This window comes from Nannospalax galili, unplaced genomic scaffold, assembly GCF_000622305.1.
Source record: "Nannospalax galili isolate Female #2095 unplaced genomic scaffold, S.galili_v1.0 scaffold612, whole genome shotgun sequence".
NCBI lineage: Eukaryota > Metazoa > Chordata > Mammalia > Rodentia > Spalacidae > Nannospalax > Nannospalax galili.
In genome coordinates this window covers 3,201,330-3,215,711 of record NW_008333388.1, presented here as the reverse complement: position 1 = coordinate 3,215,711, position 14,382 = coordinate 3,201,330, and the positions used below count along the sequence as shown (strand labels likewise).

Below are 14,382 nucleotides of genomic sequence, written 5' to 3'. Positions count from 1 at the left end.
TACAATATTATGTGACTCTATTTGTAACATGTTTAAGTAACAAAGGGAGGAAAGAGAGCATTTGGCTTTTCTGTCACGTCAGTGTTTGCACCAACAAGCAGACGTACAACAAGCAGAACAAGCAGATGTGAGCAGAAGGGCGCACGGCTGAGCAGCAACCAAGGCTGTAACACCAAGCTACCTTACACTGCTGTATCTTTCACTATCATGAGCGTGCATCTAACAAGCCAGTTTCAAATGAAACATTTCTTTTTTAAAAAAATATTGTATTTATTATTTTTTTAAGTGTATGTGTGTATTGCCTGCACGTAGGTAAGTGCACCCGTGTCGTGCAATGCCTGCAGAGGACAGAAGAAGCTGTCGGATCCCCTGGAACTGGAGTTATGGACAGTTGTTAGCTGCCATGTGGGTGCTGGGATTTGAACCCAGGTCTTCTGCAAGAACAGCCAGTGTTCTTAACTGCTGAGCCATCTCTCCAGCCCCAATGAAACATTTCTTAATGTAACAGTGAAACTTATTAATTCTGCTAATTATTGACCCTTACCAACTGGAAACAGACTTAACACATTTCTGCTGCTTCCGAGAAAAGCACTTTGTAACTGAGTTGCAAACTGAATTTGATACTTTTTTCATAAACTCCATCTTCACTTGAAATAACTAGCAGCCAAACTGTGGTTGATCACATGTGATTATACAGTAGACATTTTCTTAAAAATGAAACTTTCACCTCAAAGAAAGCAACTAACAGTATTTGTGGCCAATGGGGACGGGAACTTTTAGGGGAAGGCTGAAATTACATTAAATCTGTATTCACTACTGTGAGCTTGACAGTTTCCCAATACTTTTAAGCCTTTCCAGATAGCATTACTGACACTATTAATAAATATGATTTTGTGATCATGTACAATGAGTCAACACTTAGAATATCTGCTTAACCCAGTGAACAAATATTTCCAGAAAGCTTGGTGCTATGAAAGCATGAACTGATTTAAAAATATTCATTCAAAATATAAGCCAGACATGATAGTGTACACCTGTAATCCCAGCACTTAGGAGGCTGAGGCAGGAGAAATGCTGTGTTTCTCAAAAAAATAAATAAAAAGGAGCCTATTTTTTAAAGTTAAAACAAAACAATAGATTTTAATATAATAGGGTTTGTAAGTGATACGATTCCAGATTCTACAGTCACAAACCTTTAAGAAACTTCATTCTTGGGGCTGGAGAGATGGCTCAGCAGTTAAGAGCACTGACTGCTCTTTCAGAGGACCCAGGTTCGAATCCCAGCACCCACATGGCAGCTAACAACCACCCAACTCCAGTTCCAGGGGATCCGACGCCTTCTTTTGACCTCTGTGGGCATTTCATGACTTACACACATGCAGGCAATACACTCATACACAAAAAATAAAAATAATAATTAAAAAAAACTCCCATTCTTCACGATTGCGGTATTGAAGATTATCCAATAATTAGCTAAAATGGCTATTAAAAATTGTTCTCTGTATTCTAGTTATGTATCTGGCTATGTGAAACTGAATTTTCTTCATAAGCACCAACCAAACTTTTATATCTGGAACAGATATGAGTTCAGCTGCCTCTGCTTAGTCAGTGAATAGAGTGATGTAAAAGTGCAAAGCCACGGCACTCTTCTTGTTAACTGGTTTTTGGAAAATAGTTTCATCATGAAAAATGTGTTGTTTATGTTAATATGATGAGTTTGTTTTTCTTCTTTTAAATGAATTCATATAAAGATATTAAGTATTCCATGGTTTTAATTACATACAGTAACTATCTGTATCTATCTCTATCTCCACCGATGATAGATAGATAGATAGATAGATAGATAGATAGATAGATAGATAGATAGATAGATAGATAGATATAAACAATGTACTTTTGGGAGTTAAACTCAAGGCCCCAGACATGCTAGGCCGGTAAGTGCTCTACCACTGAGGTACATCTCCAGCCCTAACAAAGCTTTATATAAGGTCCTGTAAAGTGTGGGGTTAAGGAACACAGGTCTTAGAGGGATTTTTCTTGATTAGGTTATTTGAGGTGGAAAGACTCACCCTAAATGTGGGAGGCACCATTTCATGGACTGGAGTCCTAGGCCGAAGGGGAGAAAGGAAACTGAGCACCGGCACTCATCTCTCTGCTTCCTGTTGTGGATGCAATGTGACCAGTTGCTTCCCACCTCTTCCACCATGATGTCCCCGCCATGATGGACTGCAGCCTCAAACTCAAGCCCAAGGGAATTCTCCCTTTCTTAAGTTCTCCCTTGCTTTGTCCAGGGTATATTTTAAATCACAGCCACAGAAAAGTAACTAAAACACCAATCTTAGGTTGATTTCTATGGGCTAACACCACCTTCTTTGCAAAATCTCATCATCACTAAAATGAGAAATGAAACTGGACACTTGAGGCTGAATTTTCCAACTTCTTGCATAATGTCTAAACTTTTCAATGCTTGTCTTCAGTGGAGCCTAAGTTTCTTGTCTTTAGAGCTTAAAAGCTCCACTCAGGATTGTGGATGACTTTTTAGATGTAAAATAAAATTATACTAGAAATAATGATTTTATATAGAAGGTCCAAGAGTTGAGAAATGTTTTTTATTCTATTTCAACAAACAGCCAAGCTTAATTTCATTGCCTTGGGGCTAAGCCCCAAGAACTAAAGTTCAGTTCTGGGGGGACCTGCTTTGCTGGGGGACATTCCCAGGAGGAAATCTTGCATGCCGCGCCGCAGCTGTGCATTCTCAGCGACCTCTCTCAGGCTTCTGTGGAGCTTTTCCATCTCCTTGTATTCATTCCTGACATCTACAGAGGGGCAGAGAGCAAGCGCCTGCAGTTAGCGTCTACTTCAGAACTGAGTCCAGGAAATGAATCCCTCAGCAATCCTGTCACTTATAAGAATGTAAGATCTTGAGGCTAGAGAGATGGCCTAGTGGCTAAGAGCACTGGCTGCTCTTGCAGAGGACCGGGATTTGGTTCCCAGCAATCACAGGCTGGCTAACAATCATCTCTAATTCCAGTTCCAGGCAGTCTGACACCCTCTTCTGGCCTGTATGGGCACTGCATGCTTGTGGGGCCCTTAAATACATGAAACAAAACATTCATACACAAGAAATAAAAGAAATTAATAATTTTTTAAAAAGACTGTAAAATCTACAATGGTGTTGGAGATCAGATAACCCCATCTCCTTGTTTTATAAAGATCCCAAATCTGACCAGGCATTATCTTTGCTACCTGAAGATTTGTCTCAGCATGGGAAGACACCCTCAAAACAATGGCAAGCCCACCCTTAAAATCCCTGTGAGGCTGGAGAGATGCTCAGTGGTTATGAATGCTTATTGCTCTTGAGGAGGACCCAAACTCAGTTCACAGCACCCATATCAGGCCCTGCTCACAACTGTCTGTAACTCCAACTCAGGAGAATCTCATAGCATGCTCTGGCCTCTGAGGGCACCTGTACTCATGTATACATACTCACCTGTAGACACGCACACACATACATAATTAAAAATGATAAAAATAAAATCTCTTTCTAAAGCCCTGGGAGCCCTCTGGGTCTTCACTCAGTCTCCTCAAAGCTTGGTGCAAAGAGATACAATGCAGCTCAGCACGGGGTAGGATCCACCCAAGTCCCCTCCAGGCGGCGCAGCTCCAGCCCCCACCTTTGCCCAGTCTCCGTTCTCAGTGGATTTATTGTCTTTGGGCATCTCAGACTTTCATTTTTCCAATCTGTATTCCAATGACACTCTCACTATGGGTTATTTTTGTTTGCTTTTGTTTTTTTTTTTATTTGTTTTGTGGTTATTTGTTTTACTTTTTTCATTTTGAGACAGGATATCACTATGAAGACCAGGCAATCCTCCTGCCTCAGCCTCCCAAGTGCTAAGATTGCATGCGTGTGTCATCACACTTGGTTATGACGGTTAATTTTATGGAAATTTGTCTAAGCATGGCACCCAGACGTTTGTCAGACTTAGTCTGAACGTTGTGTGAGGATGAGGGCTAGTTTTAAATCAGTGGACCCTGAATAAAGTCGCTGTCTCTCCTTAATGTAGTGAGCCTGTCCTGTCACGTCGGGTCAGGTCAGCTCTGCTTCTCGTGAGTAAAAAGAGATTCATCAGCTGATTGCCCTCAGCCTTCACCTGCACCACCAGTGCTCCTGGTCTGCAGAGACCACCTTTGGACTCCAGCTGCAGCTCTTTCCAGAGTCTCTAACCTGCTGGCCCCCTCCTTCAGATTTTTGATGCGCCTTACTTCCCAAATGAATGAGCCAATTCCCCAAATAGACCTCTATATATCTACTCAGAGTCTATGGGTTCTGTTTTTCTAGAGAACTCTGAGCAACAGAGTAACCTTGGGGAGGACACTTCAACCTTGGAGCTGGCTCCGGCTAGATGGCGACCTGGGTGAGCTTGCTCTGAGCCTGGCCTGCCATGGGATCTGTAACCAGGAAGGGAGTTAGAACCCGAGGTTTCTGTCTGGCTGCACATCTGGAAGGACTTTTCCTCCTCACTGCCTCTTCAATCCCACCTATCCACCCTTCAAAGCTACCTCTGGGATGTAGTTAATGCACAACTTTCCCAGTATCCAGCCCTGAACAACTTCTGTCTCCTCAACTGCTAGAATAACCACCTGCCCCAAGAGTGGGCTCCTCCCTCAGGTCTCCACTTACTTTTCGCATTCCTTATGAGGACCTCCTTGCTCCCCTCCCCCACCACATGTTGCTCTTGCTGGGGTGCTACTACCTGTCTCTCACACTGGGCTGAGAGCTCTGGGCAGGGCTTCTTCAAGACTTCATGGTTACTGCCTTATGTCAGCACCTTGGATGCCCCAGGGCCCTGGGAAGGGACCTTAATCAACTGGTGAGTGCAAACAACACATACTCTCAAAAAAAAGAATACATATTCTCCAGTTCAGGGAGTTCCCTTCTGACCAAGCAGGCAACACCTGAATGTCCTGGCTGCTGTTTGGCCCTCTTTATAACCTTAGCTCTTTGCACAGTGTCATTTGTTGTTGGGAGGAGGGAGGCTTAAATGCTTGAACTAGGCAGGAACAACTTGGAGCAAACTTAGGGCAGTACCCTCTGTTCTCAAGGTCTGGACCACTGGAAGACCTTCAGCAAGTAGGAGTTCCTTAAAGGTGACTATAATCTTAACACTTGAGTCCCCATGGAAACTTCATTCACAGATGGCCACATGCTGTGCACACTTTCTCACTGTGCTTTTCCTTCTTTCCAATACATGCTGGAGGTGAGTTCACACTGCTGGTTAAAGTATCCTGGTTAGAGGTGTTTCATGCTTTTCAGCAGTTGCACAACCTCTATCAACCATGTATCTAACTTACCAGTGCTCTCATAATAGATATTTAAGCTGTTCCAATTGGTGATATAATAAGTAGTGTTACTCAAATAACCTTGTCCATGTGCCATTTTACCCATGTGTGAGGTCCTAGATTCATAGGATGCCGAGCCAAAGAAGAGGCACATTTTTGCTAAAAATTTCCCTGTTGCTTTTCTCTTCACATTACCACTGCCTCCAGTTGATACCAGTCAGCTCAGCGGAGCTCCTGGCAGGAAAAGAGGTAGAGCTGCTTACCCAGGGATGCCCAGAGAATCTTTTTAGAAAAGACAGGAAATAGGGACTTTTCTAAGGCAGCACCAGCTTGGAAGAAAGACTTATGGAGACAGCAGGGCAGGACTGCAGATTGCAATCTACCACTCGCCAGCTATGGAAATGGGCACGTAACCCAGTCTGAGTCTTTATTTCTACATCTGTAAAATGGAGCAACAACATCTATCTCTGAGGACCGATGGGAGAGTTTCATGCAACAGCATCCATAAAGTCCAAGCATAACACTTGGTCTCTGTTGGGTGATGAGCGGAATCATGATCATCATCTCTATTACTTGTTCTAGAAGTCCCTCCTACCTTGCTATCTTTAAATTCAGTTAGGCGCAACCACAACCCAGGAGGACACAACTGCCCTCCATGCAAAGGTTTTTAAGTATTCACCTGCAAGCTCCTTGCAGAGACCATCACTCTGAGACGAAGCAAGGGTCAACATGGTGGCGATGCTGGCCTTCACCTTCTCAATGATTCCATGCTGCGTGACAAGGACATTAGATCCATTAGGAGGATGCGCCTAAGGAAAAGTGAGTTCCCCAGCTGGAGGTTGTCCAAGGTCAAAGTGAGGTCCAGAATAAAGTACTTGGGAGTGTACCTTTCTTCCTGCCCGTGGACTCCCACCTGCCTCTGCATCTTCACATCTGCCTGTGAAGACACATGGCGGACTGCCCTCTAGTGGTGGCAAACTGAATCTAGAAGTAAGGCGGAGGTAGAGTCTCCCCACAATCCTTCCCTGCGAGAGTCTTGGCCCCACTCTACGTAGCACACCTTGTTTGACTGGACTGACCCTTCCTCCCAAAGGCCTGAGAAATGTTTCCTTGCCGCTCTCAATCCTTTGATCACCTAAAGCTATTTTCTTACCTCTTCTGTTTCTTACCTCCTTTCGTAAAGCCAGACTCTTTTCTCTAGACTGGTGGATTCTAGTTTTGAAGCTGTATATAATGACTTCCTAACCTTATACTTTTTCTTCAATGCCAGACCAACACCCTTGCCTCAGGATAGTAAATTAAGCTTGCTTGACTCCATCATCCTTGTCTATAAGATCAGGGAGTGGGAGAGACACAGTTCCTAAAACCAGAAGTAGTCACCTCACTACAGAATGAAGACAGATCAGCAAGCCACAGAAATGATCAGTGTATTAAAGACTGATCAATAAATTCAGCAAAATAGTCTTCCATTCTTCAACTTGAAAGAACATTGTGAAAATATCAGTTTGTTTTATTTTTAATTATTTTTATTTATTCATTTATAGGTGGAAGGGCACACGTGGCTGTCAGAGGACAACTTGCAGAAATGAGTTCTCTTTTCCCGACGTGTAGGTCTTAAGGAATTGAACTCAAGTCGTCAGGTTTGGTGCCACTAAAAAGGAACTAGTACACTGACCATGTGCAGATGGATCTTAAATCACAGAAATGTAGACAGTTAAAAATGGGGGCTGAAGAGATGACTGTTAAGCATCTTGCTAGCCCAGAGGTCAGTTCTTAACACTCCTGAAACACTAAATGTGTATAAAAAGAAATTCCATTCAAGGAAGGAAGGAAGAAAAAATTCCTAATCTACTATTGGACCAATCACCAGTGTATTGATTACTTTTCTCATTGCTATGACAAAATATCTAACAAAAGCAATTTAAGGGTTGAAGGGCTTCTTTTGGCTCCTGGTTTAGGAGATTTTAAGGTAAGATACCATCCATTACGCAGCAGGAGCTTGAAGAAACTGGTTACAATGTATCCTCCACTCACTTCATCTTTTTTATTCATACTGAGACCCCAGTCCATGGAATGGTGCCTTCCACAATCAAGGTGGGTGGTCCCTCCTCAATACGATGTAGAAATTTTCTCACACATGCCCAGAGGTTTATCTTCTAGGTAATTCTAGACACTGTCAACTTGACCATCAATCTTAATGATCACAACCAAGGATCCATTTCATATGAAAGGAGCAGATTGTGCTGGGTAGTTCTGAAGCTCTAGCTCAGCCTAATGTAACCCCATTCCCCATCACTATCAGCTCTGCGAACTGAATGAGGAAAGAGGGAAGGAATGTACCAATGGCCCACACCATTGGGCCAGGGACCTGTGTCATCATGAGACCTGCCCGCCTGTCATTCAGAACATGGAACCAGTCCATGCAGAGCAGATAGGACAACATAAACACGCACTGAGCTCACATGACCACAGGAACAAGAGTCACTTTGTACCTTTTGGCTCCCTCCAGGAGAATTTTAGTCCCCAAACATGAGTCCCTTCTTAACTGGGGACACCGTGTGGGACTTTGGGACAAAAGAATTACTATAAATCAATCCTTACCCTGAAGAGCCAATTGATGCAGGGGCATAAAGTAGAACATGGGGCAAGTATCGAGAGGCCAGAAGAGGAAGACAGCAATAGGAACAGAGAGGGAAGGGAGAATAGGGAGGGATTCGTATTCAGATCATTGGGATCAAGGTTTCTGGTTCAGATCAAATTAAAGATTAATACATGTGTGAAAATATTATAATAAAGCTAACATTTTGTACAAAAAATAAATTCCATTCATTATTTAGAAATAAAATAATTAAATAATTAAAAGTTGTCTGGTATTCTTTTATATATGTATTTTTTGAGACAGGGTCTCCCCGTAGTCTTAGCTGAACTCATTATAGACCAGGTACTCTCAGTCTCACAGAGATCCATCTGTCTCTGCCTCCTGAGGGCTGGGATTAAAGGCATGTACCACCGCATCCAGCACTCTTAATTTTTTTAAAAAGATCAAGGAACAGAAGCACATAATAATCCTGGTCACTTTTGACTATCTACATTTCTGTGATTCAAGCTATATCTTCACATGGTCAGTGTACTATCCCACTGTGATTCAAGCTATATCTTCACATGGTCAGTGTACTATCCCACTGTGATTCAAGCTATATCTGCACATGGTCAGTGTACTATCCCACTGTATGCTTGAGCACCTTATGTCAGATTTCTGTGTCCTCAGTGGAGATCAGCTCTGCAGTTTGGACAGTTTCCCACATGTATGTTCACTGACTGAACAGGAGCAGCTGCTGATAAAAGACAGCCCTTACTCTAAGGAAAGTTCCCTGTTTTGTACAACAGAAATGGGAGTTTTCTAAAATTGAGACAGGTGGGGGTTGGGCAGTTTGGGATATCTCAGGAAGGCTAGTACACAGTTGCCACCTCTAGCTAGCTTCTCTGGTTGGGACAGCATCAGCTGAGCCTAAACTGTGACAGAAGACACTGGAGTATCATAAGACCAGGGAGAGGCTAGGGAGACTAAGATGAAGGCTTTCTACCACTTGGGAGAGAGAAGGTGCCAAGCTAAGAGACCCAGAACCAAACAAGATGGTCCAAGCACACTTCACACAATACTTAGGTCCAACAGGACTCTTGGGAATTATTTCTGAGCTTAAGCCTAAATCTGTGCTGAGTTCTATCACTGACTGACTTATGATTATGTGCCAACATTTATTTATGAACGTTTTATGTAGCTGAGGCATTTTCTTTATTTAAAAAGCAATATAACTTTATACTGCGCTACCGCTGGAGATACTGGTACCAGGTCTCCTGGTCCTGAACGCTAGCTCTGCCTCTCCACAGCTGTGTGGCCTCTCAGCTCATTTCTGTCTGCCTGAGTTTGTTTATGCATGGAAGGCACTCACTTTCCAGACTTGCTGGGATTCAGTGAGTGAATACATGCAAGGAGATGGGCACTCACCTAGATGCTGCAGCCCTTGTTCTATGATGACTCAGTAGAAAGGAAGGAGACAGGAGAGAGCTGCAGGAGTTGCATTTCTAAAGTCATAGCCCCACAGGGTAGCCAACACCAGTGCTTGGTGACAGGGAAGAATACCGAGCACTCTGGGCACTGGCTGGCCCCAGTGGGCAGAAGGCATTCAGGTCTCCCTTGGGCCCAGAAGCCTATGATTTCTTCCATCCCCTGTACCAGGTCCCTGACTCCCTCTCCCTGGAACTGGGATCCACTGCAGGTGCAGAGTACCTTCAGTTGCCGGAACTGGTGCTGCATCCTCTCTTGAGCCCTTTCAAACATGCCCTCGGCCACCTGTCGCTCCACTCCTCTTCTGATGGCATCCTTCATTCTCTCACATGCTTTTCTGCCAGTGATCTGAGCTGCATCTGACAAAAATGATAGCCACAGTCACATCACAGCCAGGACCTGCCGAGAGACCCATGGCATCAGAAGGAAAAACAAGCATGCAAGCAAGCAAAAAGATACACGCACATCTGTATGTGCATGCATACACATGCATTTAGATGCTTACATAAAAATAACACTCGGGACTAGAGAGATGGCTCAGCCATTAAGAGCACTGGCTGTTCTTGCAGAGGACCCAGGTTCAATTCCCAGCACCCACATGGCAGTTAACAAGTGTCCAAAACTCCAGTTCCAGGGGATCTGATGCCCTCTGCTGACCTCTGTGGGCATTGCATGACACAGGTGCACTTACATGCATGCAGGCAATACACTCATACACATAAAATAAAAATAATAAATAAAATATTTTTTAAACACCCAACAGTTAGACTAACTGCCATTCATCAAACCTAGTGAGTGAATTCAGCACATTACAAAATCACTCCCTAAAACAAATTCAAGAAGGAGCTGAAAGTAGATCCAAGAGCATTTAGAGGAGGTATGAGTAGAAGTTGGTACTACGCTACAGGATGGGGTGCTGGAAACACTACAACATGGGGTGCTGGAAACACTACAGCATGGGGTGCTGGCAGCACACAGATAAGGAGGCCCCTCAATTCCCTCTCTCCACATCCTACAGCTGTCTTGACATGTAGGTTGAGAGTGTCATAAGGATTAGGTTTGGGAGGACGGATTCTTGGAGAGGGGGACAGCCGAAGAGTAAGCTGACAGAGTGACAGGAAGACCCCAGAAGACCAGGAAGAGGAAGTGCCTCCCCTGGAGCCCACCTTCATAACAAGGCTTCAAGTCGTTCTGGATGGAGATGGTGACAGACTCGTAGATCCTTCTCTTCCTTCGGAGGATGTGGCCCTCCAGGCCTCCCAGGATGGAGCTTATCTGAGAAACCATGTCAACACGAGGTCATGTAGGATGGTTCCTTTAGCAGAGGCCCTCGGGTCTGCCCATGTGGGCCATCCCATCCCTCTGCCTCATGCTATGCTTGGCTATTGTGACGATTGATACTGTCAAGTTGATGGAATCTAGGATCACCAAGCAGACAAGCTTCTGGGCACTTCTGTGAGAGGTTATATAAAGTGAGGTAGGAAAACCTCACTTAGTGTAGATAGCACCACTCAGTGGGCTGTGACCCCAGACTACACAAAAAGGAGAGAGCAAGCTGATGACCACCTGTATTCATCACTCTGTTTCCTGACTGTGGATGCAGTGCAACCAGCAGCTTCAAGTCCCCATCTCTGTGACATCCCCTCAGTAATAGACTGCACCCTTGAACTGTGAACCAAGATACAGCCCTTTTTCCTAAAGCTGATTTTGTCAGGAATTTGTCATAGCTTTCTATATGACATCTCTACAGTTTAGCTGTGAGCACATCGTAGACAGGAACTCTGTCCCGAGCGTCTTTACACACCACAGGACTTTATAACCCACAATGTCTGGATCCTACAAGCCATTCAGTACACATGTGCTGAGTTGAGCGTCATCCTGGGCAAGGTCTTTGACAGACCAGGGGTCCATCTTAGTTCCTAGCATTGCCATGAGCTTTGATTAGCCCTGGGAGAAAGAAGAGTCACAGACAAGATCTTTGAGTCCTCAAGACTAACCAGTGACCTGAGCCACACACACACACCCCGACCAAAGCAAGGGCTGACTGTGTTGACACTACATCATAGTCCCAGCAGAAATGGAGGCAGTAGTGACAATGTTCTCACAGGATTTTTGTACATTTTAGTATTCTGGAATCTTAACTTCACCACCTTGGATGTTTTAAGCTGCTTCACTATGGGACAAAGCTCAACTCGGTGCCTACGCTCCATGGTGGAACGGGGACCTCTTCTCTCATCCTCCTCTTAATGTGTCTCATGTTTCACAGGACCTCCAAGGGTGCACCCAGACTCAGACACCCCAGGGGGAAGTGAGAAGACATGACTTATCTCTCTGCCTTTCTTGATTTCTAAAGAACTTACCTCCTGGATCAGGAAGCTTTTCTTGTACCCATCGTATATCCAACCATTTCTTATCCCAATTTGTGCCATTCTCTCCTCCAGGGAGTGCTTGAAAGCATCTATGTACAGCATCAAAGCAGGGCCAGCTTGCTTCCCATCCCTGTGGAAGAAAACGATATAAAGGGTTAAGAGACAATGGTGGTTATTGTGGAGCTAAGGCATGAAACTAGCCAGTGTCCTTTGACTCGCTTTAAGAAAAAAACGATGAGCAGTAACAGTTATCAGATTCCTATAATATGCCAGACACTGAGCTGTTCCAGAACTTTGACCTTAAGATCTATACAGTCAGTAAGATAATGCCCATTTTACAGGTGAAAAAAATCAAGGTTCAGAGATGCCTGGCATACCCAAGGTCACACAGCTACCAAGAGACAGGGCCAGGCTCCAGACACTGCTTCCACCTCAAAGCTCACTGTCAACTGCCAGTGTCAACTGCTCACTGCTAAGGGTAGGACTTGAACCGTTTCTTCAGAGAAGGGTGAACTTTAAGGAAGGGAAATGGAGGGGAAGTTGAAGAAGACAGACTAAAGTTTCAGAGTATCTGAGGAGTGAGAGGCAGCAGGTTACAAAGCAGAAAGCCTGGACTTGGAATCCTGGACCTCTATTTATGAACTGGTAACACCCGAGAAAGCAGCACAGTTCTGGATCTGCTTGTTCATGTGTAAATAGACCGAAACTACTCTGTAGAGTCGCCAGGAGCATTTGGTGATTCTGGGGACATTGCGTTGCTCTTTGCTTCCTGCCAGACTGGCTCCAAGAGTGAGAGCAGGAAGTTGGAGAAGGTGGGCTGCCCTGAACTCTAAAGACTGTAGTTTTCCTACAGTGGTCAAGAGGGTGGGGTGGGAGTCAGTGTGTTAAAGGAAAGGAGAGTAAAGAATGGGGACCCTGAGGACGATGTTAAGGCGGGAGAGTGTCTGGGACAGGCAGCTGCACTGGAGATTAGGAGAACCTCTTCCTGTTGATGGGGGCAGAGGTGAAGGTCAAGGAAGGAGAAAAGGAGTGGGCACAGAGCTGGGACCCTGCCCCCAACTCATGCCACGTCCGGAGCATGCACGAGTCAGAAGCAGCTGGCATCCTCAGCAAGCCACTTTTTTTTGCACTCAGAGAGTTCTGAAGGCCTTGTGGCTGCCTCATCCCACACTCTCCAACCAAAATACCCTGTCCTGCAGCTCAGATCCCTAAAAAAACGGATACCCCCCTGCATGTAGGAGCTATTTGAAGAATAATGGGAATCAAAATATTAGTCTGAAAGCAACATCTCCATATGTACTCCAGGTCACCATGGGAAATCTTTAAGTAAACCAAACCAAGAAGGCTTTTGTGTCTTGCCAGGAGCTAAGCTTTTCTTCTCAAGTAACCTGCTACTCTGTATGCTTCCAGATGCAAAAAATAAATTCTAAATCTGAGACTCTGGCTTGATGTCCCACAGATGTTTGTTCACAAAGGAGCCAAATGAAAGGTTCTTTACCTAAAAATGCCTCCAAACACAGGGTCGATCTGGTCATAGATAGGCTGGGAGATGGCTTCATTCAGGTCAATCCTAGCCAAAGTCCTGGAGGCGTAGACACCATTTTTAAGGCAAACAGCTTTCAGGGTCTGATGAAAACCTTGATTTCCTTTACTTCTCTAGACAATTAAACAACAAATTAGCAAGTTAGTAGGAATTAACTAGAAAGTCATGAGATCAAACTTCATTTTCATTGGCCAAAGGCCATTACGAAGAATCACAGAGTGGATGGAGATACAACATGGTCTTTAAATATGCTATTTAACCAGAGAGCATAGATCAATCTCATCCAGGTCTCCAGGTTGCCTGGGAGCCCCTGCCCTGGGCTTCCAAAATGCCTGGGGCTCTTGTTAATCACAACCTTTTGGTGACGGTTAGTATTGTCAATTTGATAAGATAAAAAAAAAAATCTCTTAGGATATAAAACTGAGCATGTCTGTGAGGACGTTTCTAGATTAAGTAAATTGAGGTGGGAAGATCAACTCTAAATGTGGGCAGCACCCTCCGTGGGCTGGGGTTCCAGGTGAATACAAAAGAGAGAGCGAGTGAAACACCAGCATTCATCTCTCTGCTTCCTGACCGAGGACACACTGTGATGAGCTGCCTCATACTTCTGCTGCCACATCTTCCCTGCCACGATGGACTGCAGCCTCACACTGTGGGCCAAAAGAAACCCTTCTTCCTTACATTGCTTTTCTATAGATTTTGTCACAGCAATGAGAAAAGTAACGGTAAACCTTTGCAGACAATTTTTAATTTGTTAATGTCATCACTTTTTGGTCTCTATCTATTGCTAGAACATCAGCTTGTTGAGATGGGGCCCAATGTTTCGCCCATCCTTATGTTCTCCATGTCAATGACTCAAGTTATGATTGACAGCTGGCTGTAAATTAGCAATTGTGAATGAATGAAAATGTACTATGACCTGACAGTAAGTCTATGTTTTAGATTTCCTGAAGGGAATCCAGATTTTATACACATTTTGTTAAATATTTAATGAAACATAATTTGATTTATATAACTTTGATATCTTTCCCAGGGAAATAAATTCAGAAATAAGAGAGGAA

The 14,382-nt window shown here is 44.2% G+C and overlaps 1 protein-coding gene across 1 annotated transcript in view; it reads right to left on the bottom strand.

Annotated features, from left to right (window-relative positions):
- Nucleotides 1-2,641: 2,641 nt before the first annotated feature.
- The window catches only part of Nuggc (nuclear GTPase, germinal center associated), a 50,042-nt gene continuing 38,301 nt past the window's right edge, over nucleotides 2,642-14,382 (bottom strand). The window contains exons 14-19 of the mRNA XM_008828137.2: nucleotides 13,277-13,434; nucleotides 11,770-11,908; nucleotides 10,576-10,684; nucleotides 9,632-9,768; nucleotides 6,023-6,113; nucleotides 2,642-2,816 (exon numbers count right to left, since the gene is read on the bottom strand). Of these exons, the coding sequence (XP_008826359.1) occupies nucleotides 2,671-2,816; nucleotides 6,023-6,113; nucleotides 9,632-9,768; nucleotides 10,576-10,684; nucleotides 11,770-11,908; nucleotides 13,277-13,434 (780 nt within the window). The 3' untranslated portion in view covers nucleotides 2,642-2,670. The remainder of the gene's footprint in view (nucleotides 2,817-6,022; nucleotides 6,114-9,631; nucleotides 9,769-10,575; nucleotides 10,685-11,769; nucleotides 11,909-13,276; nucleotides 13,435-14,382) is intronic.